Raw genomic sequence first — 24,983 nt, forward strand, 5'->3', positions numbered from 1 at the left:
TGATGACGGACGGTTACATAGTGCAGGCGGGGCCTGTCACTTGTCGTCATCACGTCATCACGTCATTTGCCTAAAGGCGTGATTAAAGGTGTCTTCAGCCAGGACACGCGGGAGCGTGATATCCCATAGTACATATGTTGTACCTCGTTCCTCTCCTTCAGGGAACAGTAGTTATATGCATAACATTACGTTTTGTTTTGTGTCAATGACGCCGCTGATGATCGATGGCGGGAGGGTGGAACTCCACCACCCGTTAGAGGCAGATAGGTGATGGTCAAATTCAGATTCCAGTAAAAACAGATGCCACCTGAGCCAGAATTAACGCTAAGAGAATCTTTGCAGCTTTTATTTTGGTTTCATTTATTTTAAAGCCCATTTTAATCTGCAGACCGGTCATAATGATCCAGATATAATCCTGTAATATTGTCCTCCACATCATCTTCTTCTTTAATTTAGCCAAAAAGAAACGGAGCAGCAATTTGAAGGCATGCATCCTTGTATTATTCTGCAACTTTAAGGGTAAAATAATCATCCGCTGGCTGATTGTTTCACTCTTTCAAACAAATAATAAACAATAAAGGGGCAAGTTTAAGTTAAAATGTGGATTTTTGTGAATGTGGCTTGAAATGAACAAAACGGATCTCCCTATCATTGAAACTTGACTTTTTTTTTAACATGCAGGCTGCTAACTTTGTTGTCTCTAATAGCAAATGAGATTTTAGACGTTTTTAGCGTGCAGCTAGCAGCTGGTGAGGCTAACGCTGTGAGAAACACACCGTCAAACGCTCCGACAGCTGACACTGTGTGAGTGAATACTGGGAAAATTGATTTAAGGGGCTTTACTGAGCAAAAGGGAATGGGAAAAATAAATAAAAAGTAAAAGACAGCCATAAAGGAATACGTTACACAGCACACACTGCACTTTACTATCATGGAGGACGCAGCTCAAAGTGAGTAAAGAATTTGTATTTTCAGCCTGAATGCTGAGCTGAATCACTGCTGAGGTTTGCTGAAGAAGCTGAAACTAGACTGCTGACACCAGAAGAAGCAGAACGCTAGCTAAAAGCTAGGAGTTAGGCACTAGGCAAAACTAAAAGTAGCAAAAGAGCAGCTGAAAGCCAAAAGTAGCATAAGAAGACAAAAAACAGCACAAATAAGCTGAAGCATATTTTTTTGAAGGAAATGAAGAGATCTCCGTGCATTATTATGAGAAAAGTTTGTAAATTAAGTATAAAAATGATAAAAAGCAAAAGTCACAGCACCCATCTCCTGAATGTTTGGATCTATGAAAGGTTAAAATAGCACAAAGTATGCAGAAGTAGCCCAATTGCAAAAAAAACCTAAGGAAAACTAAAAACACAAACAAATAAGAAAACAATCGTAAGAATGTTGAGTCAGAGTATTAAAATAAATCCTGAGAGTGAATCGTACAGCTGAGTTATAGAGCTGATGTGTCAAAGCTGTGTTCAGAACAACTACTGTAACCAGTGTTTTATGTTTAAAGATGCTGTTTTTAATCAGATTTAGCCTCCCGAAGGTTCGGAGGGTTGTTGTTTCATCGATAAATCTACAGCCGGTATAAAATAAGCAAACACAGATACTGAATCTGACCGCTGCTTTCAGATAAATCCACTTCCAGTTTCATAATGAGCAACATGATGTACCTTGGATTAAAAAAAAAAATATATATATATATATATATATATATATATATATATATATAAAAAGGGAAACAAGATGTGACATTCACGCTTCTGGTAATGTGACACTGACCTTTTTCACCACGCTGTCCAGCGTCTCCGGACGGCTGATGTCGAAGCAGATGAGCACGGCGTCGGAGTCGGGGTACGCCAGCGGCCGCACGTTGTCGTAGTAGGCCGAACCTGTGGGCGAGAGGCAGACAGAGGCCTCAACAGATGGACTGTGTGCGCTCTCGCTGGGTCGGAGAGGAGTTCACGTTTCCACTCGGTCATTATCTTTTCAAGTAGCAGCTATGATTAAACATAATTACCATAACCTCCCTCTGCAGATGACTGTGACTGAATATGATTTATTGCTTTTGAGAATAACAGAAGGCTCCCCCCTGATCTGCAGCTGACCTTACTGAATGAGCCAAAAGACGGACATGTGACAGTGATATAATGAGCGGCGAACAAAGCGTCACCTGGTATTTCACTGTGGCATTTTTCTTTTTGTTGCTGGGGGGGCCCCCAGACTGAACTGAGTACTGCGACCAGGGCAAAGGGACACATTCCTGTCCACAGAGGACAACATTCCCTTCGCATTTTCCTTATTGTCTGCTCTAAGTGCTTTTGTCACCGAACACTGAGCTTTGGCAACGCAACAAAAATGTGCTCCACAATGGATTCCCGTGAATGCAACGAAACTCAATTAACAAGAGCACTTTCAAGCTATTTGCAAAAAAAAAAAAAAAAAAGGAGGGGGCGATAATACAACGGACATTATCACCCCCAGTCGAAGGCGAAAGGGTGAAAAGGTGTCAGCAAGTAATGCGCGTTCCTTTAAGGAGTTTCTTCTTTTTCAACCCATCAGACATTTTTTCCCCAAATCCTCTTTGTTCTGTTCAGGATCATGGGGCAAGTGTCAGGGTACAAAAAAATGTGAGAGAGTTGTGAGAGTTGGTTCTGGGTTCTAGGTTCTGTTTTCGTTTTGGGAAAAGTTTTTCCTCCTACTTCCTGCTTTTTGGGTCGCACCAGGTTTCGGTTTTAAGTCGGCGCACCTGCATCATATCTAGTCGTCATCTTCCTCAGTTTATACAGTTCCTGATTTATTAATGGTGTGGGTTTTTTTTGCCAATGTCAGATCTTTGCTCTTAAGGCCTTGTCCACATGGGAACAGGATTTTATTTTATTTTTTTTATCATTTCAGCCTTGCGTCCACACACAAAAAAAGGCATTTTAGGAGCCTCAAAATGTGAATTAGCTCATCTTCTAATCCTGGTTCCAGAAATTTCTTCAGTAGGTTGGATATTAATTCTTCAGGATATTTCCACAGAACAAAAAGGTCTGAACTGTCACTTTTAGCATACAGGTCTACTTCATGTATGTGAGCAGATCTGCTCATTTATTCGTTCTACAGTCTCATATTTTTCTCTGCATCACTCAAATCAAACACAGTGATTAAAAAGTTTGACTCCTTCTTGGATATTTCCCTCTAAATACAGCAAAAATAAATTATTATCTTTCTTTTTGCCCTCTTTTTTTTCTTTAGCAGTATGCCAGTTCAAGATTTTTGGGTCAAACAGAAAATAAAAATAGTGCAAAATAAACCAAGAGGTCCAAGCCAAGCAGTCTTAAAGTTATTAAAGGAAATACCATTCAGGGCAGAAGTACTGGACACTGGGAAAATAAATAAATAAAAGTCATCTGCAGAGATGCTGAGTTAGTACTTTTCCAAGAACTCCACATCTACCATATATAGGCTACAGCTAAGAAGAGTAATGTCTTCTGCTCAGGTTCTACCCTTACATCTTGAGCCGGTTATTGCAAAAATAACAAATGATATATCTGCTTACAAGCCTTACATGTAGGTTATAATATAGAGGCCGTAATCGTGAGATCTAACATAGATCCTTCTGGGTGAGGAACATCTATATAATATGAGCAGCTTATCGTGGATGTTGTGGAGATCATTGCTACTTCAGGGTCCAATTCTGCAGTCAGAAGAAGATAAAGTGTGTTTCTTTTTCCCTGTGAGCTGCAGTACAGCCAGGGCTCTCAGGTGTCACACACCGGCTGTGACACTGAAGCTGCTTCGCACGCCACACCTCATATTTCTCATAAAAGGTGCGAAACAATGTTCTCCGAGGTGTCTCCTTCACAGGGAATTAATGCAGAAGTTCTGGGCCCAGTTTCCCACCCCACCCGGTAAACTCCTCCGAGTTATTGGAAGATAGCATTTTGTTTATCCTGGATTAATTTCGAAACGTGCCAACCTGGGTCCGCTTCAAACGCTGCGTTTGATGGAGGCGGATACACAAGATGTGTAGGCAAACAGAAAACTATTCCTCCCGACTATAGGCAGAGGATTATGTTAGAAAATGGAGGAGCGGAGTCGGGAAGATACAGAATCACGACTTGGACTTTGTCACGTGGTCTTATATAACGATGTGGCTGTTTGGCTTAGGTAGATACTGAAGTTTTCTGTCTGCATTTGGACTTTTGTTGTTGTTTCAGGGTGTCTTTTTCAACCCCAGAGTGCTTCAGGCTGAAGTAAAAGCGGCACGAAGGGACTTAAAGGTACCGTCGCAAACCGTAAACCAATCATAACAGAGGCTGTCCTCAACTGTATCAAACGGAGCAGAGTTTAACCCCAGTAGTTCTTTAGATATATTGATATGCAGTTCTGGAATGCGGGTCCACGCTCAATGTAAACAAAGCACTCTGCCAAAGCCACCAGAAAGCCACATGGGAGCTCAAGTCACGACTGACCTTCGTCAAACCGGCCGAGGTCTGTGTGGGTAAACAAATGTGGTGGAAGAGGACAAACGTAGAGACGAGGAGAAGGCGTTTAGGTGGAAATATGAGAGGGAATTGCTGCTAAACGCACAAAACAAAAACGAGAAGGAACGAGCGAGATGACAAGAATAAATATCAGGGATCAAGCAGGGTGGTGGCTTTTGGGGAAACTTCTCCTCAACGAGATCAACGTTTAAACATTTTTTCAACTCAATCCCAAACGGCTCCTCCATGTTGACCTGTTTTTAAAGAAATAAACACTGCTATAACACTTAAAAGAACCAACTTTTGCTTTCTTTCTGTCTAATTTTCTCCAACTGAGTGCTGAAGAACACCTGTTTGGCGTACGGGCTGAGTTGTGAAGTGATTTTTCAAGTCAAAACCCCTAAATTTGTGACCACGACTTTTAAAGAAAGGGGCTGCAGTTTCTCCGAAGGTCAGGCGCCTGACTGAGTCAAGATGTCGCTGCGTGACTGAGCTTGATGCAGTTTTATTTGTTCAAATTTCCTGCACATTTCAAACTTTGCATGCATTTATAAAAAAAAAAACAAATAGTCCAACAGTTCGGGCATGTGTATGAGCTGCTAAAGAACAAGTTTCGGTTTTATTTCCCATCAGAACACAGCCTTGCTTGCGTTAAACAATTAACAGTAGTTTAACAACACACAAAGCTGTTTCTTCACTTTATAGTTATTTTTTTTAAATTGCTACGCTGTTAATAAAGATTCTTTTATATTCAAACTAATTAAAAATGTTTTTTTTTTATCTGCAGTAGGCAGATTAAAGGGAAATGTAGTTTTTTGTAGTTGAAAACTCCACAGCATATTTATCCAAAGCGCTGTTTGTGCGTGAATTAGACAAAGATAAAAGTGTGTGAAGTGTGTGTGTCAGGCTGAAGAACCAGCAAATCTGAAAAATCTTTTTTATTTTGCATTTCTGATTGTTATAGTAGCAGAAGACGGAGAGCATCAAGAAAGCCTTCGCGCTCGTAAATTAATATGGTCTCAGTTCCTCATAAAACCTGGGGAGTCTTTTATTCTTGGATTAAAAAAGGCTTACTTGACTCATCATCAAATGAACAAATCCACGCTGACACACACACACACACAGAACTGACCGCATGCCTCAAGGTCTCATGATGTCAACTAATCCATGTTAGCGGTGGAGTAGCAGCTAATGTGTATTGATCTGGGAGCTTTTCGGGCCTTCCTCTGGGACTTGTAGTTTGATGCCCCTCCGGGGAGGATTCCTGCTGCTGCAGCAGGATCAGTCCGTCTGTCTCCGTCTAAAACTCTCCGATCAGACTCGGAAAAAGACACGGGAGCGCAGCGTGTTCTCATTCAGAAGCCTCAGAGGTCAATAAAGGTCCCGCTTTAAAGCCTCCGCTTTGAGGCTTTTCAGCAATCATGCTCCCAGAAACACAGCTTCCTGCGGTCAGGCTGCTCAGCTCGAAAGGAAGAAGGAAGTTTCTGAGTAAAACGTAAGGAACTAAACGTGAGGGCACTGTGTCATTGGAGAATTACTGATGTTTATTTAATATGTAGTAAACATAGCAGGTAAATAATAAACCAAACAGGCAGAATGTCCTGATCCAGAAAGCAGATGTCCAGCTTTAGCTACTACAGTGAAAACGCTGAGTCAGCATTCACACCACAGTGATCCTGTTCTCTTTATTCCCTCTTTATTTGTTTTTTAAATCGACTACTTCTGTACACTTTAAGCTGTTTTTAACCCTTCAAATGCCAAAGGGTTCGGTTCTGTTCAGACATTCAAGATATGACTTTTGGTTTTTATAACTTTCACACTTTTTATTTACTTTATATTCTGTCAAAAAGCATCATTCTCTTTCACTTCAGCATACTTTCTCTGTTTTTGTCTTCTTATGCTACTTTGAGCTTTTAGTTATCCTTCAGCTAATTTTAGCTTGTAGCTAGTTTTTGCAATTTTTCCCTTTAGTTGGTGATTTGCTGTTTACCTTTTAGCTAGCATTTTACTACATTTGGTTAGGATTTATTACTTTTAGCTTGCGTTTTGCTATTTTTAACTTTTAGATAGGGTTTTGCTCATTTTAATCTAGCATTTTGCTACTTTTACCCTTAAACTAGCAATTTGCTATTTATACCTTAGCACTTTTACCTAGTGTTTTGTTACTTTTTGTTAGTTTTTGCTATTTGGACCTTTTAGCTAGTATTTTACTCTTTAGTTGGTGTTTTGCTCATTTCAGCTACTTTTCTGCTATCTTCAGCCAGTCTTTTTCTACGTTTTAGCTAACATTTTGCTACTTTTTGTTAGGATTTTGTTACTTTTAACTTGCATTTAGTGATTTCTTAATAGAGCTTTGCTAGTTTTAAGGTAGCATTTAGCTTCTTTTATCTTAAGACTAGCTATTTTTACCCTTGAGCTAGTGTTTAGCTGCTTTTACCTTTTAGCTAGCAACTTGGATTTTTTGTTAGCATTTTGTTACTTTTAGCTACAGTTTTGCTACTTTTCGTTGGTGTTTTGCTTTTTCAGCTTTTAGATATGGTTTTGCTAGTTTTAAACTAGCATTTAGCTATTTTTTACCTTTTAGTTAGTTCTTTCTTACCTATTAGCTACCATTTTACATCTTTAAGCTTTTAGCTAGTGTTCTGCCTCTTTTAGCTTTACCAACTCAGTTTTAGCTTCTTCAGCCAATTCATTCAGTGCTCAGCGTTCACTCTGTATTTTTGCAGAAAAGGCTGTTTGTCTAGCTGTCATCATGTTCATCCCTTCATCACGTATCATTTAAGAGGCTGTTTGTTCTAAAGAAGCTGCAGAACTTTAAACCCTGAGGTTCCTCCAGATGATATCAGCAGCAGGTGAGCCTTCCTGACATCTGACGACTTATAATCCCGTCTGTCTGTGGTGACGTTCCCACAAACCAACAGGAGGCTTTTTCGCCCACCAGTGGTTTTTATTCGCAGGATTTAGAGTGTTGTGACACGCACAGACGGCGATGGCAGGAAGTCCTGGGCAGAGTCCAGGGAAAGTTTCTGATGCGGCACAAAATCTGACGCTCCGAGGATCGATCGCAGGCTGAGAGAAAACGACGCACGGCACCGACAATCGCAGGTTAACGTTCGGCTTTTTGTTTCCCTGAAAGACGAGCCGGATCTGAGGGTAAGCATTTATGTCCGCTCGATGAACTTGTAAATTATAGATAAAAGGCTCTGCTGGTATTTTGTCAAAAAGTAGGAGTGTAACTTTTTTTTTTTTTTTTTCTAAACCCACAGTTCAGTTCTCAGCAGGCAGGAACGAGGAGGAAGACAAATGCACCTAAACATTTAGCTGCCGTGCTGACGCAGTCCCTCCATTTTCTGTTATTTTGCTGCCACGGCTATGACATATTCTGCGTCAGTGTTCAAACTGATCATCTGGATCTTTGAAAAGAGGTACTGTGAAAAGATCATGAACAGTTAGTATATTACCTGTTGTAGATAGCTCTTTGAGTGACCTCATTTAGAAGAAAAAAACGTTTAATTTGACCGGATTTACAGCCATCTTCCCACAGAACCATTACTATTAGGGCCGCTTGATATAGTTCCCAGTTTTGACATTAAATTTGCAATGTTCAGATGAAAGTCGAAACATTTTTGAGAGGAAAAAAAGTCAAAATGTTGTCGTCTTTCGAGACTGAACCGGAGGAAGTGAACCCCGCTGTGCTCCAGAACCCGACTGTGTTTTTTCTGTTCATTATTATTATTCTATCCAAGGGTTATGGGAGCACTTTTAGCGCGTTAACTACAAAAAAATGTGCAGATTATTTTAGTTAAATCAGTCCGAGATGCAGTTCTCCCGACGCAGCAGAACTCACAGTTCACAGTCCTTCACAATAAGAGTCTCCATCACAAACAGAACTGCATCATTTCAAGAAATAAACATCAATGTTTTTAGGAAAAATCAACAAATAATATACATTTATTTTCAGGACATTAGTACCTGCTGCAAACTTCATATCATTGTATATTCACACACCCTGCATTTTAAATTTGGAGCAAATCAGAAATTTAAACCATTCAAACCATCAGAATATTGTGTGTTTGTGTGCCAAATATAGTAGTTTATACACAAAACACAAGCTTACACAGCTAAAAATATGCCTGTTAAACTATGTGGAAGCATTTGGTTTGCCTTTCAGGTATGTTTCATAAAGTTTTCATTTTAATAAAGCATAATTTATTGTTATGCAAGTTTTTTTATGGAGCTGCATTCCTCGATGAGCGGACTTTAATGAGCCCCAACAGGCAGGTTTCTTAATTATGAAACGTTCCCGTTATATCTCCTGTGTTATATATGGTAAATCTTGTTAGTGGATTTTAAAGCCCCGGACAGATCTCCTTTTAGTCATTTTGTTTGAAGCCTGAAAAGTCATTATTAATCAGCTTGGGCTGTATTTTCAGACGTTTCTTTGCGCGGCAGAGCTTAAAGCTGTGAACAGGCTGATAAGAATGGGGAACGTCGCGGCTTTCACGATGCTGCATGATTCAGAAGAAATAAACTCGCGCGCACCTTGAAAGGTTTCGAACGGGAAATCAGCTTTAATCCTCTTTTTATGACACTTTCGTCAGCCAGCTTCCATCGCAGCACAATAATCTATATTAATATTTGAAATCCTGTTTGTCCTCGACGTGCCCTTTTTTTTTTTTATGTCTTCTCCAAAATATTTCTGACGAGACTGGCATCTTGAGGGGAAATTAAATCATTCCCGATGAACATATTAGTCTGCCACAACTTGAAATGAATAACCAGGGCGCCCAGAAAGGCTGCCGCTTCACACATGAGATGTTTGAAACGCGCCGATAATATGGAATCGGCGTGTTCACTCAGATAATCGTCAAACCACAGCAGAGACGACAACGCACGTGCACCGCTGCTCGGTTTGAGTTCGCTGTTGACAATCAGATCAGTTTAACAACAAAAAAAGGCTGTTTACTCTGATGCTGGTTCTTCAGCTCTCTGTTCGATTTGGTTCAATTAAAAGCTGTAAAAACGTTACTTCTGAGGCGTTTGACGCTCTGATGTTTCCTCACAGGGCTGAAGAGACACTAAAACCAACGGAACAAATCGACCGGCGGCGTCGCTGCGTTAGACATCGTCTACGACGGCATAATCCAGATTATGTGGCCACAGACTCATCACGCAAGCCCAGTCCCGGCTACATGAGGATGGGGACCTGAGTTCCAGGTAAGTTCAGCTAAATCAGTGGCATTGTGGGAAATTAAGGCTCTGTTGGGCCATAGGGATAGTTCAGATCCTTTGAAGCCAGGGTCTGAGGAAATCAACAACTTTGTCCTGCTTTGTTACAATGAACAAACTGCCTGTCAAGCAGAACTGGACGTCAAATTTTAGGAAACTCGATGAACAGCAGAGACAAAAATGGCGCCGAAAATCAATTTTGCAGTAATCTGAACTGAGAACAAAAGTGCCCACATTTTAAAGTATGAACTGCTATGAACTACACAGGAAGTGTAGAGGACTAGGATAATAAGAGATGTTAAATCTGTTGTCAGTGGCTCATTGCGGTCACCATGGTAACCGCATACCTGTGTCTCTCGCTCCCTGACAGCGGACTTAATGAGAGGCAGACAGAATCGGACCCGAGGTTAAGCCTCAAACAAGCAGCGGCTTCACAAAAATCTACAAGTCGGATTTTACAGATTCCTAAACCGTGAGCGGCGGAAGACTGATCTGCACTGCTACCAAAAGTCATAGCACACTACGTCAGATTGAGTTGTACATTTCTATGTGCAATTTGCGTGTTTTCATTTAAAAATCTGCGCAACGAAACAGAATCACATAACGAATAGTAACAGGTGCTTCAAAACTTATGCGTCGTCACCCTTAATTACAACGTTGTTTCAAAAATTCAGTAATGTAAACTGTTTCTGATTCGTTTAATCCATAAATGAAGGAATAATGAGACTGGAGAAAACATCCAGGGATTTGTTTTTTCTCTTTCTCTGCTGTGAAAAAGCTGAGGGATGTCTGCTGGCTGCGACATCAACAGGACGGCCGTCGCTGCGTTTGGTGGAGGTCGGCGGCGTGACCAAACATCCAGATTTTCAGCAACACACAGATGCACTGCAGCGCTTCCAAATGCTCCTCCACCGGGGGCTGTTGTGAAGGGTCTGCAGGTTATGAATTTCCTCTGTCTCGGTTGAAGTTGCAGCCACAGCCCATCTGGAGCTCGCTGAAGTTCGATTTCTAACTCGGCGGGCACAGAAGGAGAGCGCAGCCAGTGAGCACGTTTCGCCCAAAATCAGCGGGAATCCAGCAGGCATCCTTAAAGTTGCCAGCAGAGGGAACAGGACGAGCATCTGGGCATGTCCTCGTCACGTTGAGCCTCCCGGCTCCTCGTGTCATCTTCGGCACACAGGAAACGTAACATGCAGCGGTGATTAGAGCAGGAGCATGGGCACCACCACCTCCTGGAGCTGCGAGCGTCAGCAGCGGTGCTGAACTGAGAGCTCGCCGTCCTGCATTATAGATAAGGGATTGTGGGGGTCTTAAGTGGACGGACAGACCCTTAAGTACCCTCTGAGTCTAAACAGCGTGCGCCGCAAAATGTAATTACTCTTTCCACTCCTCGTAATGAACCAACTGCTTCCCCTTTGCTGTGCACATAAAGCTGAACGGGGGAGCCATTTTGAAGTGTTTTTCCGTCTGTTTTTGCTGACCAGCTCGCCTGTTGGTTCTTATCAGCCGGAGGTCACGGAGTTCAGCTCCGAACGTTTTGAGCATCAAGTCAGCGCCGACAAACGAGAGCAGCTGAAGGACTGGTCCGAGGATGACTCGTTAGCTAAACTGTGGAAGGCAAAACGAGCAAAACAGTGGCTAAAGTCAGCTAAACTGTAAATAAAAGGTTAAAAAAAAAAAAAAAAAACTCCTACTAAAATTAGCTAAACTGTTGCTATAAGCTGCAAAGAGCAAAAGTATAGCTAAAAGCATAACTAAGCAAGAGAGTAGCTAGCAGCTAAAAAAGAGCAAAACAGTATCTAAAAGCAAAAATTTACAAGATTTTAGCTAAAAGTTCAGTTTTGCAAAAACATAGCAAAATGCTTTAAGTAGCAAAACCATAGCTAAAAGTTAAATTTAGCAAAAATGTGGCTAAAATGAGCTAAACTATAGCCATAAGCTACAATTAGCCAAGCCAAAGCTGAAAGCAAAATTAAGCAAGAAAGTACCGAGAAACTAAAAGTAGCAGAACAGTAGCTAAATGTTGAAGTTAATAAAATCCTAGCTAGATGCTTAAATGAATAAAACCCAAGCTAAAAATAAAAAATTTCTAAAATGTAGCTATAAGAAAATTAAAGCAAAAATCTACCAAATCGCTAAAAGTAACAAAACTGTAGCCTTAAGCTAAAATCTGCGAATCCGTAGCTTAAATCTAAGATTTGCTAGGAGCTAAAAATAGCAAGATTGTGACAAAAAGTTCAAATTAGTAAAGATTTTAGAGAACAATGTTTTTGAAGGAAAAGGTTTCAAGCCGAAGGTTTGGAGATATAAATGGATAAAACAGCACAAAGTCTGCCGAAGTAAACCATTCAGGAGAAACTAAACAGGAGCGTGCTGAGTCAGCGTTCACACAATAATGCATTAAAAAGATGGAATGTCTGAAAATAAAAAATGAAAAGCTGGTGTTTCAGGTGTGAAATAAGACCGCGTCCTTCAGTCATTCAGCTCAACCTTCGAGCTTTTAATTCACTTTATTGTCAAACTCCGAGGATCACAAAACCACAAGAGAAATCACTGGCTGGATTAGATCAAATCTGATTATTTTTGATTAGACATGCAATTAAAAATAACAATCACTTTACAAATGTGTTTAAAAAAACAACAAACGTAAACTTATTTACTTCCATCCAGTGGCAGAATTAAAATAAATCCCATAAAATCTATTTTAATCCTGAATGAATTTAGATTTCAGACCTTTTTTTAAACCAAATACTAATTTCTTTCACTAAGATCGTTCCATTATTTGACGCCGAGAACTAAAGCGCCTTTAAATACATCAGTTCTTACTGCACATCTAATAAATAAATTAATATTAATTGATAAATTATCTTGTTATTTTCTGAACTAAAAAAAAAGTAAAACTGTTCACGACAGGAAAAAGAAATTCCTGATTATTTCTTCATCAGGGGTTTGATTTCATATCAAACAAACACCTAATTAAGTTTCCATTTATGGAAATAAATTTGAGATTAGTAAAGAAATAATAAAACTTGTTTTTGCCTTTTGTTACTCTGTTTCTAATACGTTAGGATCAGCTTGTTTTTTTATTCAATACGTAAATCTGAGAATAATGAGTTCAAAACAAAGGCATCTAGTTGTTTTTTGTTTTTATGTTTCTGAGTTTATGTTCCTTCAGACTCGGTGTCTCTCTGAATCGTGCGCCAGCGGCTGAGAGACGGACCGGGCGTCTCCCCCCCCCTCCCTCCCCTGGGAAATGGGGAGTGGAGACGCATCGAGGATCCATTGATTTTCAATGTTCCCTCCGCCTCCTAATGGGCCGCATGAGCCGAGGAGAATCGGTCCGGGCTGGCTGCAGCTCGGGATCGTGCCACGGAAAAGCCGCCGACGTTTTCTCTTCATCCCTCCGACTCGCTGCTGTTTCTGTTCACGCCGTGTGCCCTCCGGCTCACACACCCAACACCAACATTAGAGCCGTTATCGCCGCCGCTCCGTCCAGATGCTCGCTCGGAGCACATCTGGGTGCCGATTTTAAGGAGTCGACGCGCGCGCGTGTGCGTGTGGTCATAAAGAGCTGCTCATGAATGGGTGATGGATTATTGATGCGGTCTGCGCTCCGGGCTCTGCTGACCTGCGCGGACAGACCGACGCGCTGACTCGAGTGGGTCTTGGAAAGGGCAGGCGGTGCCGGTGATGCTCGCTGGGCGTGCGGGCCAACGTTTGAGGGCATCCTTCAGACTCCTTCTGCACGAGGACGGTGTGACTCTGCAAAATACATCGGCTGCAATCAGCCCGTCCCGAGCATGGGAGTCCGAGAGCAGAGCGGCGTTCAGGGTTCAGATCAGGGAGGCTGTCCCTCCCAGTGACCTCCAAATTAATGCATCATTGCCCACACGGGCACTGAAGTCACCCAGGAGGGCAACAGAACAGAATCCCCAGACGGCGCCCCTTCCAGGACGCCATCCAGAGGCTCGAAGAAGGCCTGGTCATCCGAACTCCAGTCAGAAATGTCCCTCCTGCAGAGAGGCGACCCTCTCGTTCACTGGGGAAAACTCCAACATCGAGGCGCCCAGCTGGGGGCTTCTGAGCGTTCCCACACCCGCCTGACCCTCAGAGCAACTCCAGAGGAGGAAGGAGTCCAGTCCCTCTCAACGAGTCTGATTCCAGAGCCCAAGCTGTGAGTAGAGGTGAGCCCAACTATATCTGGTTGGTATCGCTCTACCTCACACAGAAGCTCCGGGCCTGCCGCCCGGCTCGCACAGCACCCGACCTCTACGGTCCTCCTCGCAGGTGGTGGGCCCACATCCTGTCTCCTTCGGCCCAGTCGATCCCCAGGAGCCGAGGCTTGATTCCCCCATCCCCCTCCCCAGGAGAGCCCCAGGTTCCCTTTTCCAGGCGAGGTTTTAGCCATCAAGGTATCTGAATTCAACATCCTCAGTGGATGGATGCATTCTGCTATGATAACAATAAAAACTCGAGGCCTTGCGTGTCGCCCGCTTCCTTTCGTGCCAGTTTTTTTTTAAAGTAACATCCTCTTATTTTGGGAAATGACAAAGTTATCGCTGTTTGGGTGAAACCTTGTAAATGAAGTTATGTGTCATCCTATATTATAACATATATTAGTGCTTGGAGAACGACTCTCAGCTGCTTCTGCGCCAACTTTTAGTTCAGCAGCTGTAAACATGACAGAGCTAAAGCCATTTTTGTGTTTCCTAAGGTCCGTTGGTTGTGGCAGCCATCTTAAGTCGGTTTGACTCCAGACAGTTAGTCAGTTGAAGACGTGCATCCAGCGATTACTTTCTGGGAGTTTGCGAATACGCACATGCTCACACACAAAATGTCACCCCTTTCGCCTTCTGTGGAGGGCAATAAAAACAAAAAAACTACCAAATGCAGATTTCCTGACTTCTTGAAGGCAGCAGAAAACAAGCTGTTATTGCAAACAGCTACTAGTTTTTCCACTTTACGCTGACGTCAGAGAGTGGCATTAGCATACTTTTTTGTTTGTTTTTTGTTTCTTTATGAATTTAAATCCAAATCACACTTTTGTTTCAGCAGGGAAAACATCTAGCAGCTAAACGCTCGGCTGTATTCACCGACCGGTCACTAAAGCGAGTCCATTTATTCATTTGGTTCTGAGGGAGCGGAGAGCAGCTTTTAAAGACTGGATCTGTAGTAAAAAAAATGTTAAAAAGGAGCTAAAGTGCAGCTTGGATGACTCCAGCATCCAAAGTCTGCTGTTCTGACACTTTTAAGGTTAGAAGGTGAACCAGAGTGATGTCTGATTTTACTGTTATTACACAGTGATTTATAATTCCCTGGTGCTGCAGGAAACAGTCATTTTAGAACATGTTCACATAACTCACAGCAGGGGCTGGAAAGGTCACAGCAGGGGTGGCTGTTTTAATCTAACCAATGACCTTTTTCTAACATCACGCTGGAAAATCAGCTACTCAGGAACGCTGATTTCCCTCGGATCTTTTAAAGTGGCGTCCCATGGAAGGGCTATGAGCCGTTAACATCTCACCTGCTGCAGATAGCTCAGTTAGGCCGGACTGACGAGCTAACGGCTAGTCCGAATGGGGCCAAGACCATGCCGCTGCTGCCTTCAAACAACACAAATCTTAAATCTTGCACTCCGTAGTTATTAACAACTACAGTCCATCCAATTCAAGATGGCTTCCACAGCTGAGTCGTAGCTGAGACAGATCCCCGACGTGCATTTTGATCAGATCTTCACTTTACATGTCGCCATTAACTACTTGCAGTCAACTCTGTCTATCTGTTAGCAAAATATCTCATGAGCCACTGCTCAGATTTTAATGAAACTTTCAGGAAGTAATCACTGGATGCCCCTCTACGGCTGATTATCTTTTGGAGTCAACCCTAATTTGAAAAGCCCACCACAGCCCACTGAACGTACAAAACACATAAATGGCTATAATTCGGACAGTTTTACAGATAACTGAGCTAAATTTGGTGTGGGAGTAGCTGAGTCCTTTCCAAAGCATATTCTGAGTGTGACGTCTCGCAGTATTTAAGCCTAAAACTGATCAGGATGAACTACTTCTTTTCACGGAGCATCATTTCAAAAGGTCTGAACTGTCACTTTAATGACAATTGTCACCAAAAAACCAAATTCAAACCAGAAAGACCTTCGAGAACCAGAGGGCGAAGGTCCTCTGTTCCTGTTGTAACAAGCGCAGCACCTGGTGAACTGATTACAGCGGGTAATGCCTGGTATCTGGACCGCCAGGATCCACTGACGATGGGAGTTTGGGATTACCGGGGGGGAGGAAACAAGATTGAGCGGAGGAGTGAGGAAGGGACGCGGAGGGCGGATGTAGAGACGGACAAAGAAAAGCGCGGGGTAAGCTAATCAAGTGAGAGGGCGCTGTCCCCTACCACCTCCACCCCCCAACCCCGCTCCGGAGCTCCTCCTGACCTTGACTCCTCGGCGGAAAAGACGGGAACTGAAAAGGACCGCCGAGGGCCTGACAACCGGGGAATATTAGGAGGAATGGATCAAATTAAAGAGACACGGCGAAAACTGCAGACAGAAGCAAATCCAGACGTATAAAAGCCCATTACGACTTTCAGGTTTTAGAGCGTCGTCCTCGTTTTATGTATATTTAAAGAAGCTCTTCCTGCAGCTCTGACTGCTGTGTCATCACAGTTAACAAGCCTTTACATTGTAGGGGTTTTTTAAGTTTCTTTGTGATCTGGTCTTTGTTCTTGGCCGTGTTTTGCAGGTAGAGCCTGACGGATCGACGCTCAGATCGTGATCATTTGAAGCCATTTTGGTTCATGAGACATTTTGCGATCGGACGCATTTTCGCACAGAAAGGGGAAAAAAAACACTATAAAAGCCACTCTGCTTTTATCTGCTGCGTAAAACTAATCCGTCAGGAGCTGAACTCTTCGTTTTTCCACCTCAGATCTTTTCCGAGTCGTCAAGATGGAAGATTTGCAAAACTTTCCAAGAGTTTGGAGGAGCAACTTCTCGACATCGGAGCTGGGAGCTCAGTTGAAGCGTACTAAAACCCAGTCCTGTGGCTTCACCAAATTAGAAAATTTGAGATAAACTCAAGATGAATAAGTAAATAAATGGGTGTTTCATGAAACATGTATGAGCTCCACCTTGTTTTAAACCTAAAAACGTGAGAAATGGAGGCGAAACTCGCTGCTATAATCATCTTTTGATTATGAGTCGTTGCATTTTTCCTCCCATTGTGTCTGCAGGAGGAGGGCGACATGAGATCCTATTCACTGGTTGCGATCAACAACTGAGGCGCTCCTTTGTGTGCGCGGCGCACGAAAACTGTTGTCCAAATTCTGCGAATCGAAATGTTGCCGATCCAGCGGCACGACTCAATGGGCCTAATCGACCGTCATTTGTCAGCTACAGTGCGACTGTGCTGCTTCTTTTGTGAGGCCGAAGCGACGCCCGGAGAAAACCGGGGAAGAAGAGGAACGCAGCAATAAATAACGCCGCCTCGTCTGGGAAAGCTTATTGTTCGCATCTAAAGCGACAAGGGGGCAAAAAGAAAAAATTGACACGTTTAACGAGTCTGCACGATCGTTTTCAAGAGGACTCGAGGCTTTCGGTAACTGTTCAGCTCTCTGATTTGACAAAATATAGAAAACTGAAGTCTGAATGTGCTGCAAACTCAAAGTGAACGAGCTGGAATAAATAAATTTCACCGAATGTAAAATCCTTTTTGACGTTTTTTCGAAGTGCTTTGACCTTCTGCTTGGAAGGAAACAGCTGGACCTTCTGTAGGGGATTCTACTTTGAGTCTCTCAGCTCTTCGTTTTTTACAAAATAGGGAAAGAAACTCCTCGAACGCTCAGGTTTATCGCTGTCGGACATCGTGAGCGTCGCCTCCGCCTGACTGAAGGCTGAGAGAGAACGGCCAGACGGAAGCGAGGGAGGAAGAAGCAGAAAATAAACGGGAAGAGGAGTTTAGTTCCTCTGGAGAAGAAAAACGGAAGGAGTTTAACCTCCGAGGCAGGAAGTTCAAACCCCAGACGTGTTCGGATGGAGACAGATGAGGCGGTGGGATGAAGAATGAAGGAGACAAGGGCCAAGTGTTCGGTCACACAGTCAGTGCTTGATTAATTAAATCCTCTGTGTGTGTGTGTGTGTGTGTGCAGCTCACACCGTCTCATTACTGTAGGACTAACAACTGAGCTGTCCTCTTCTCTTATTCTCCCTTCTTCTAACTTTAATTTCTTCCCCGGTCACCCACAAAGTAACTCAGCCCTCACAATTTAAAGTGACAGTTCACGCCCTCTGAAGTGGGGTTCTGTGGAAAGCTTATAAGCGATTAATATCTTACCTGTTGTAGATGGGCTCGGTTTGGAGAAAAGGAGACGGATTCTCTCCTGGGCTGCCGCGGTTTTGAGACCAGCTGGCCGAATTTCAGCCGTGACCTCGCTGGATTCTGAGTGTTTATAACTTTGGGGCAAAAAACTCGCTCCGTTTTGGTGCGAGCAGCTCGCAAAAATGTATTCTAGGTTGGTCCTCAGCTCACTTTGGGCTCACCTTGGCAGCGACCCCCATGTTCGTGATTTAGTCTACCGGAATACGCTTTCGAAACAAGAAGCAGTTCTTTAAATTATTATTTATCCTCGTCGTGATCCTTAGACCTGGACTTTTGGGGCTGTAGCCCTGAATACTTTTCAAATAACCCCAGATCTAAAGACAGAAGGACTTAAAAAACCCAGTTCTACTCAAACCATCCATTTATCTCCTGAAATAAGGAATATGTTTGCCTAAAAACACAAGCAGGGTACAGTGTGCTTTCTCTGCAAGCAGCATTAGCTTCAGTAAACGGTACGGGCGTCAAACACTTCTCTCTAACTCGTCCGTCAGTTCAGAATGAAACTCTTTTTCTCCAAACTGAGGTCGTTCCCAGAGCTGTCTAAGACAGGTAAGATGTTAACCTTTCAACCCCACTCCGAAACATCCGAACTACCCCTTTACGTGCTGGGTCAGTATCTGAGTCTCACGCTCGTCTTCCTGCTGTCGTGATAATGGCAGAATGTCACACAGAGAGAGAGAAACTGAATGCTGACAGTATTTTCCTGGCTGTCACTTCAGCATAACGGCACATTCCCCTGACTACACACACACACACACTCAGCAGAAGTATTTACACATGCTCACACAGAACAGGCACATATAAGAGTAGAGTCTTGGGGGGGTGAAACGTCTCTGTAAGGCCTCCCAAACGACTCGTGTTAAATACCGAGGAGAATTGTTGTAGCTGTACGTGGGTGTTGTTGCACCTGAAACCCCTTCCGTCAATGATGTAAAGATTTACAAAACAGAAATTACACCGTTCGCTCATCGACGGGGTCGAAGTTCAACCGTTTCTCCAAACCGAGCTCCATCAGAGTTATCTGCCACAGGTGAGATATTGATCGTTCATAACTTTATTTATAAAACGCTTTTAAGGTGGCGTAAGTGCTGAACAGATAAAAAAAAAAAAAAAAAACACAGACCGTGAGAATAAATCAACTCTACACTGAAACATGCTTTGAAAGGTTTGAACTGTTGTTTGACCCAACCAGGAAGGAAGAGGAGGATTAAGTTGTTTTTGTTTTTAAGTCTTTTTCCATCAGCTCACATACTGGACCAATATGTTCAGCCATGATGGCAGTAACATGAGAGAGCGATGCTCCGCGCAGGAAGATGAGTTTTAAGTTTAAGGTGGAGTAAATGACTATTTAAACATCCTGCCGGTGTAATTGTTATCCACCGGGCAGCTCAGTGACAAAAAAAAAAAAAGGTGTGTTTGTGTGCCATCAGTTCCAGAGCAGGGTTTTTATTTTCTTGCTTTGTTTAAACAGCGCGGCCTCGCCCACGGTGAGCCGCAGGACAGCAGCTGCAGCTCTTAATCTCCAACTCGTCGAGCTGGTCCGTGCGTCTGCATGGGCGGAGGTTAATGGGAGGCCGAGCGCTAAAAGCTCCGCTCGGCTGGTGTGAGAACACTAGTTTTTGGTGTGTGTGTGTGTGTGCTGCTGTGTGACTGTAAACAAAATGCAAAAAAGGTCTGAAGGCTGACAACGGGAGAGAGTTCACGTCCGTGGATAAGTGTTTCCGACTCAAACCTCCACGTTTTTACGGACCCCTCGGCTGCGGCTCTTGAACGTGACCCGAATGACCCAACTATTAAATGGGAAACGCTGCCAAAGCATCGCTGTAAACACAGAACATCTCCCAAGACAGCTACGGCCTGAAAGTTCAACCCGAATTAACTTTCTGCGGAGATTCTCTCCATCAGACAGGCGGACTGCAGAAAAAGAAAAAAAGAATTCCACGTTATGTTGAAGAAGTTCTTTAACCTTTAAGTTGCAGGCTCTTCTGGGGGTCACGTATGAGACTTTTTATGTTTCTACGGCGGAAGTATAATGGAAGTGAATTAGAGCTTGAGTGTGCGCTCTCTGCACTCTGAAGGCAGATCTGAGAGAAAAGCTTGAGTCCCACAGCAGAGAAAGAAGACAAAAACACTGACGTTTGACGTACGAACGGTGAGAGCAGGAAGTGTTTGTTCGCCAGCATTTTGAGAAGTTTCGACTAGGAGAGGGCAATATTACCAAAAAATGATATCATGATATATTTCTTAAAATACCTCAATAACGATATCACAGACGATATTCCACATTTTCTGCTTTTTCTTTATTTTTTTTTGTGAATTTGCCCAAATAAATATGTAACTTTATGAACAGATTTGACGTGTTTCTTGCAGAACATGGCGGTCTGATCCACATCTTCTATTTTCAAACCAAAATCGTTCCAAACAACAGAAGTGGCTCCTTTTTTTGAGCTCTGCCATGTTTGCTAGGTCGCACTCGCAGCGCCTCGCGCTTCTTCTTCTTCTTTGTTTTTATGGCAGTTGGCAAACAATCATAGGAAGCAAAACCGCCACCAACTGGTGGGAAGTGTGGACCACATAGCGCCTGTTAAATTACGTCTTCATACGTTATCGTAATGTTAAAAAAATCCTCTGGTTTTACCATAATATATGTGGCACACCCCTAGTTTCGACTCCTAAAGGTTCGAGTGTGACCTGTGATGTCTTTCCCTCTAATACACAACCACTAGAAAATCTAAAACCTTAGTGTGCTTTTTACACAGATGGTAAAAGGTGTAAAAAAGATCAACAGATTAGTGAAAGCCTGATGTCTTGTGGCTTGTTTGAATTCCAAACGATGCTTCTGCTGTGAAGCTCCAAGGACGGCTGACTTTTCTCACAATCCGTGTCGTGTTTGTGGAAATCTCTCGTCTTTTTGTGTGTTTTTTTTTTTTCTTTTTTTCTCATCTACACTGTTTGATGGATTGCCACCGTGGATTGGGAGCTTTTTTTGCGCGGCACGACTGAAACGGGGCGCTGCGAAAAAAGTGTTCACGCCCCGGGAACTTTCCCACATTTGGACAAACATCAATGTGTTTTACTGTGTTTTATTTGACAGACCAACACAGATTAGTGCATGAGGCATGAGTGTATTTATACGGCAGTATAAGAATGGCCTCTGGGTTTTTACAGAACATCAGTGATCAAACGGCATCATGAAGACGAAGGGAACACACCAGACAGGTCAGGGATAAAGTTGAGAAGTTTAAAGCAGACTAAGGTTATAAAAACTTTGAACATCTCACTTTTCAATCCATCAGCTTGAAACAGCCGCAGACCTGCCAAAACATGGCCGCCCGCCTAAACTGAGAGCAAACAAGGAGAGCATTGACCTGAGTGGCAGCCAAGGAGGTCGAGGTAACTCTGGAGGAGCTGCAGAGACCTACAGCTCAGGTGGGACAACCTGTCCACAGGACATGTCTGAGGGTGCGTTCACAGCAGCCCTGTTCAGTCCACTTTAATCCAACTCCAAAGAAAACGAACTCCAGTCCGCCTAAAAGCCTCGGTCTCAGTTTCGGTTGAAGTGAACTCTGGCGCGGTTCGAATGCAGATGTGAACGCAAGCGGACCGGAGACCGCTCCAAAAGCAGGAAGCGGACTACAGCGCAGGGCCTTCTGGGTAAATACGACCAAAACAAACAGGCGTTTCTACCACTAGCGGGAGAAATGGCTCGTGGTCAGACGTGGAGACAAAACAGAAATCCTAAAGCCGCTCAAATTTGACGCCACTCCATTTTTGTTTATTTTTCCAGAAGAAGGAAGCTGCGCACAGCGTCTTCTTCAGATGTTTTCGTGTAATTTCCTTCAGTAGTGCAGCACCACCACATGCGGGGGGGGCAGGTTGCTCAAAAGGTTTGTCTCAATTGACTCGGTGCAGCATGAATGAGAACCACAGCAGCTGAAAATGGAACAAATGCTGCAGTTTTGGTCCCATTAAGTCGACCGGACTGTCAGGTGTGAATGGAGCCTCAGTCTCCACTCTACTCCATGGATGGCCTAAATGCAAAACACTGCACATCCTCACTGTGAAACATGGTGGTGGCAGCATCATGCTGTGAGACACCAGCAGGGAAGCTGGTTGGAGCCAAATAAAGGCCAATTCTAGAAGTGAACCTGTTCAAGGCTGTAAAAGACCTGAGACCGGATAAAAGATTCATCTTCCAGTAGGACAATGACCTGAAACATCCAGCCAGGTCTACAGTGGAATGGGTCAAATCAAAGCATGTTCATGTGTTAGAATGTCTCAAAGTCCAGACCTAAATCCAACTGAGAACCTGTGGCAAGACTTGAAAACCGCCGTTCACAGACACTCTCTGACGGCGCTCGAGTTATGTTACAAAGAAGAATGGGCAAAAGCGTCAGGGCCCAGATGTGCAAACAAAGTGCGGAAGAGTTTGAGAGGTTCGGACGCTCCGCCAAGGCGCTGCGAGTCGCTGGCACGGGGCGAAGGCCGCCGTCCTTACCTGACGTGTCCCACATGTTGAGCTCGATCCGCTGCTTGTCGATCTCGAAGCTGGCCGTGTAGTTCTCGAACACCGTGGGAACGTAGCTCTGCAACCAGACAGGAGAGAGGGGCGGCAGTCAGATCAAAGCTCTGAGGGTGGTGGTGTGTGCATTCAGAAAAAAACAAGAGAGAGAAAGAAAGAAAAAGAAAAGGAAGAAAGAATCGGTGGGATTTTTCTGAGGCGAAGCAGCTGGATTCCTAATGAACTCTGAAATAGCTGCGGTGCTGAGGGAAATGCAGTTCTGAATGTCAAGAGGCAGGAGATGCTCCGTGTGTGTGTGGAAAAGATAAAGCTTTGACCTATTTCCAAATTCCAAAACAAACTCCATCAGTTTGTCCTTTAGGCCTGTGAAGAACAGGGAGTTTTTGTTGGGGTTTTTTTTTTTTACATTTCTTGTTGCTGTTAAAGAGCTGACATGTTTCTGTTTTTATTTTTATTCTTTTATTCAAGAAATCTGGACAAAACAGTCAAATTTCAACCCGAATCGCTTCTTTTAAGTGAACCACTGTGATGGAACATGATCACAGCTCCGGGAAACAGAATAATAACAGTTTCTGAACACAGAAACAATCATTACACTTACAATACTTACAATACACTTTATCATAAATTTTGTTGTTTTCGTTTCATATAAAGACAGAGATAAGGCAAGGTTCGGGCTGAACGCGGTTTGACAAATCAAAGCAGGTTTTCGGGATGGTTGGAGACGCTGTTGGCGCAGCTCGGAGCGGATTTTACGCACGGGGATCCGCAGCAGCAGCTTGTTTGTTTATTTATTTGTTTGTTTGTTTGATGAAGCTCACCTCCGGAAACGAGTCTTTGGCGAAAACGTGAAGCAGGGCCGTCTTCCCGCACTGAGAATCCCCGACGACCACGATCTTACAGCGGAGCAGCCCTTTGGTCTCCATCGCCTCTGTGACCGGACGGCTCGGATGGAGGGTCGAGGAGCAGCTGACCCGAAGCCCCCTGCTGCATGGATGAGGACTCACTCCGGAGGGAAGTTTGAAAAGAAGAATAAAATGAAATTTAAAAAAAAATAAAAAATAAAGTCAACTTCAGCTCCTCTCGGCTCTCTGCTCCCAAACTCCGCGCCGCGCTGCGCTCCTCTCCTCCTCCGGCCGAGCGGCGCTCATTAATGATACCTGTCTGTGAAGGTGGCGCCGCTAACACGCTGCTTCCTGTTCCGACCTGCCAAAGTAAAAGCATCCGAGTGAAACGATGCAGCTAAAGTTTTAAAGTCATGTTTTTTTTAAATCTGAGTTTCAGCTTCTTAAAGAATAAAAGTTTGTTTCTTTTCTCTAGATTTGAGTTCAAACTGAGCTGAATTTATTGTTCAAGGTCAGTTTATTTTATAATATTTTGCTGTTTTATTACTAAATACTGATTTAGTGTGTTGTCAACTGCGGAGCATCTGTCATCTAAATTTGCTAAAGAAATAAATCATGACTTGATTTTTTTTGTTTTATTTATTTATGTTTCTGTAAATGAAGCTGGCACAATCATGTCAGTTCAGAGTTCATACAGAAATTTAAATATTTAAGTGGTTTCTGCTTTCTAAAAGACTGTTTTGCTTTCTTTATTTCTGTATTTTTATTAATTTAGACATTTTTGGGTGGAGAAAAAAATAACTTTTGTAACTTATACTTTTGTTGCATAACTCAAAAAACCAAAAACAATCCCACGTTTTTATCGTTTATCACCAGTTTTAAAAGACTTTTTGCTAAGGAGTGGTCTCAGTTCTGTTCAAGCTTTAAAAATGTAAAGAATCGCAAAATTGTTTGCAAGACGAACTCACATGCAGATCACTCTCCCTCCCCTCCTTCCTGAGGGGTCGTTAGGCTCACTTAAAGAATTTCTTACCTGTGAACCAGAGGCCAACTCAGCCCACGAGCAGCTGTGACATCAGGAGGTCACACGAGGCTGACAAGGAGAACTGCAATTTTTGAGCAACAGTTGTCCTGCCATAAGTATGAAAACAAAATCCCTGCACTTCCGGTGTTTCTCTGACTGACTACAGCTGACTTGATGCAGCCAACTTCCGCTCCTGTTGCCAGAAAATCAGCATCCAGGCAGCAGAAGAACAAATGCAGGAACGAAACCAAAATAAAATCAAAATAATTCTCCAAAACAAAGCCTTGATATAAATGATTTAAAATTATATTTAAACTGGGATTTCTGGCTTGTTTGAATCAAAAATTGTGTGTGTGTGTGTAAATACAGTTTGTAATTCAGCTGCAGTAAGACCGTCTGGACTTTTAAAACGGTGTTTTGGCGCCATCTTGTGGCTGAAAATCAGAAAACACCCACAGATAGATCTGCACGCTTTGAAGCTAAAACGGACTGTTTTAATTTACTTCTTTTAAAAAT

The 24,983-nt window shown here is 43.1% G+C and overlaps 1 protein-coding gene and 1 long non-coding RNA gene across 3 annotated transcripts in view; one reads left to right on the forward strand and one right to left on the reverse strand.

The window, feature by feature from the left end:
* Positions 1-23,787, reverse strand: part of LOC108246190 (rho-related GTP-binding protein RhoN) — a 46,247-nt gene extending 22,460 nt beyond the window's left edge. The window contains exons 1-3 of the mRNA XM_017433605.3: positions 23,420-23,787; positions 22,575-22,662; positions 1,774-1,883 (exon numbers count right to left, since the gene is read on the reverse strand). Of these exons, the coding sequence (XP_017289094.1) occupies positions 1,774-1,883; positions 22,575-22,662; positions 23,420-23,524 (303 nt within the window). The 5' untranslated portion in view covers positions 23,525-23,787. The remainder of the gene's footprint in view (positions 1-1,773; positions 1,884-22,574; positions 22,663-23,419) is intronic.
* Positions 4,296-9,674, forward strand: LOC112451214. Of its 2 annotated transcripts, XR_003039998.2 has the most exons (4): positions 4,296-7,315; positions 7,421-7,616; positions 7,730-7,888; positions 9,529-9,674. It is a non-coding gene; the product is annotated as an uncharacterized LOC112451214 (long non-coding RNA). The 2 variants fall into 2 exon arrangements; XR_005234334.1 differs by having other exon boundaries at positions 4,296-7,616.
* Positions 23,788-24,983: the final 1,196 nt, after the last annotated feature.

The sequence above is a fragment of the Kryptolebias marmoratus genome, linkage group LG17, assembly GCF_001649575.2.
Source record: "Kryptolebias marmoratus isolate JLee-2015 linkage group LG17, ASM164957v2, whole genome shotgun sequence".
NCBI classification, from domain to species: domain Eukaryota; kingdom Metazoa; phylum Chordata; class Actinopteri; order Cyprinodontiformes; family Rivulidae; genus Kryptolebias; species Kryptolebias marmoratus.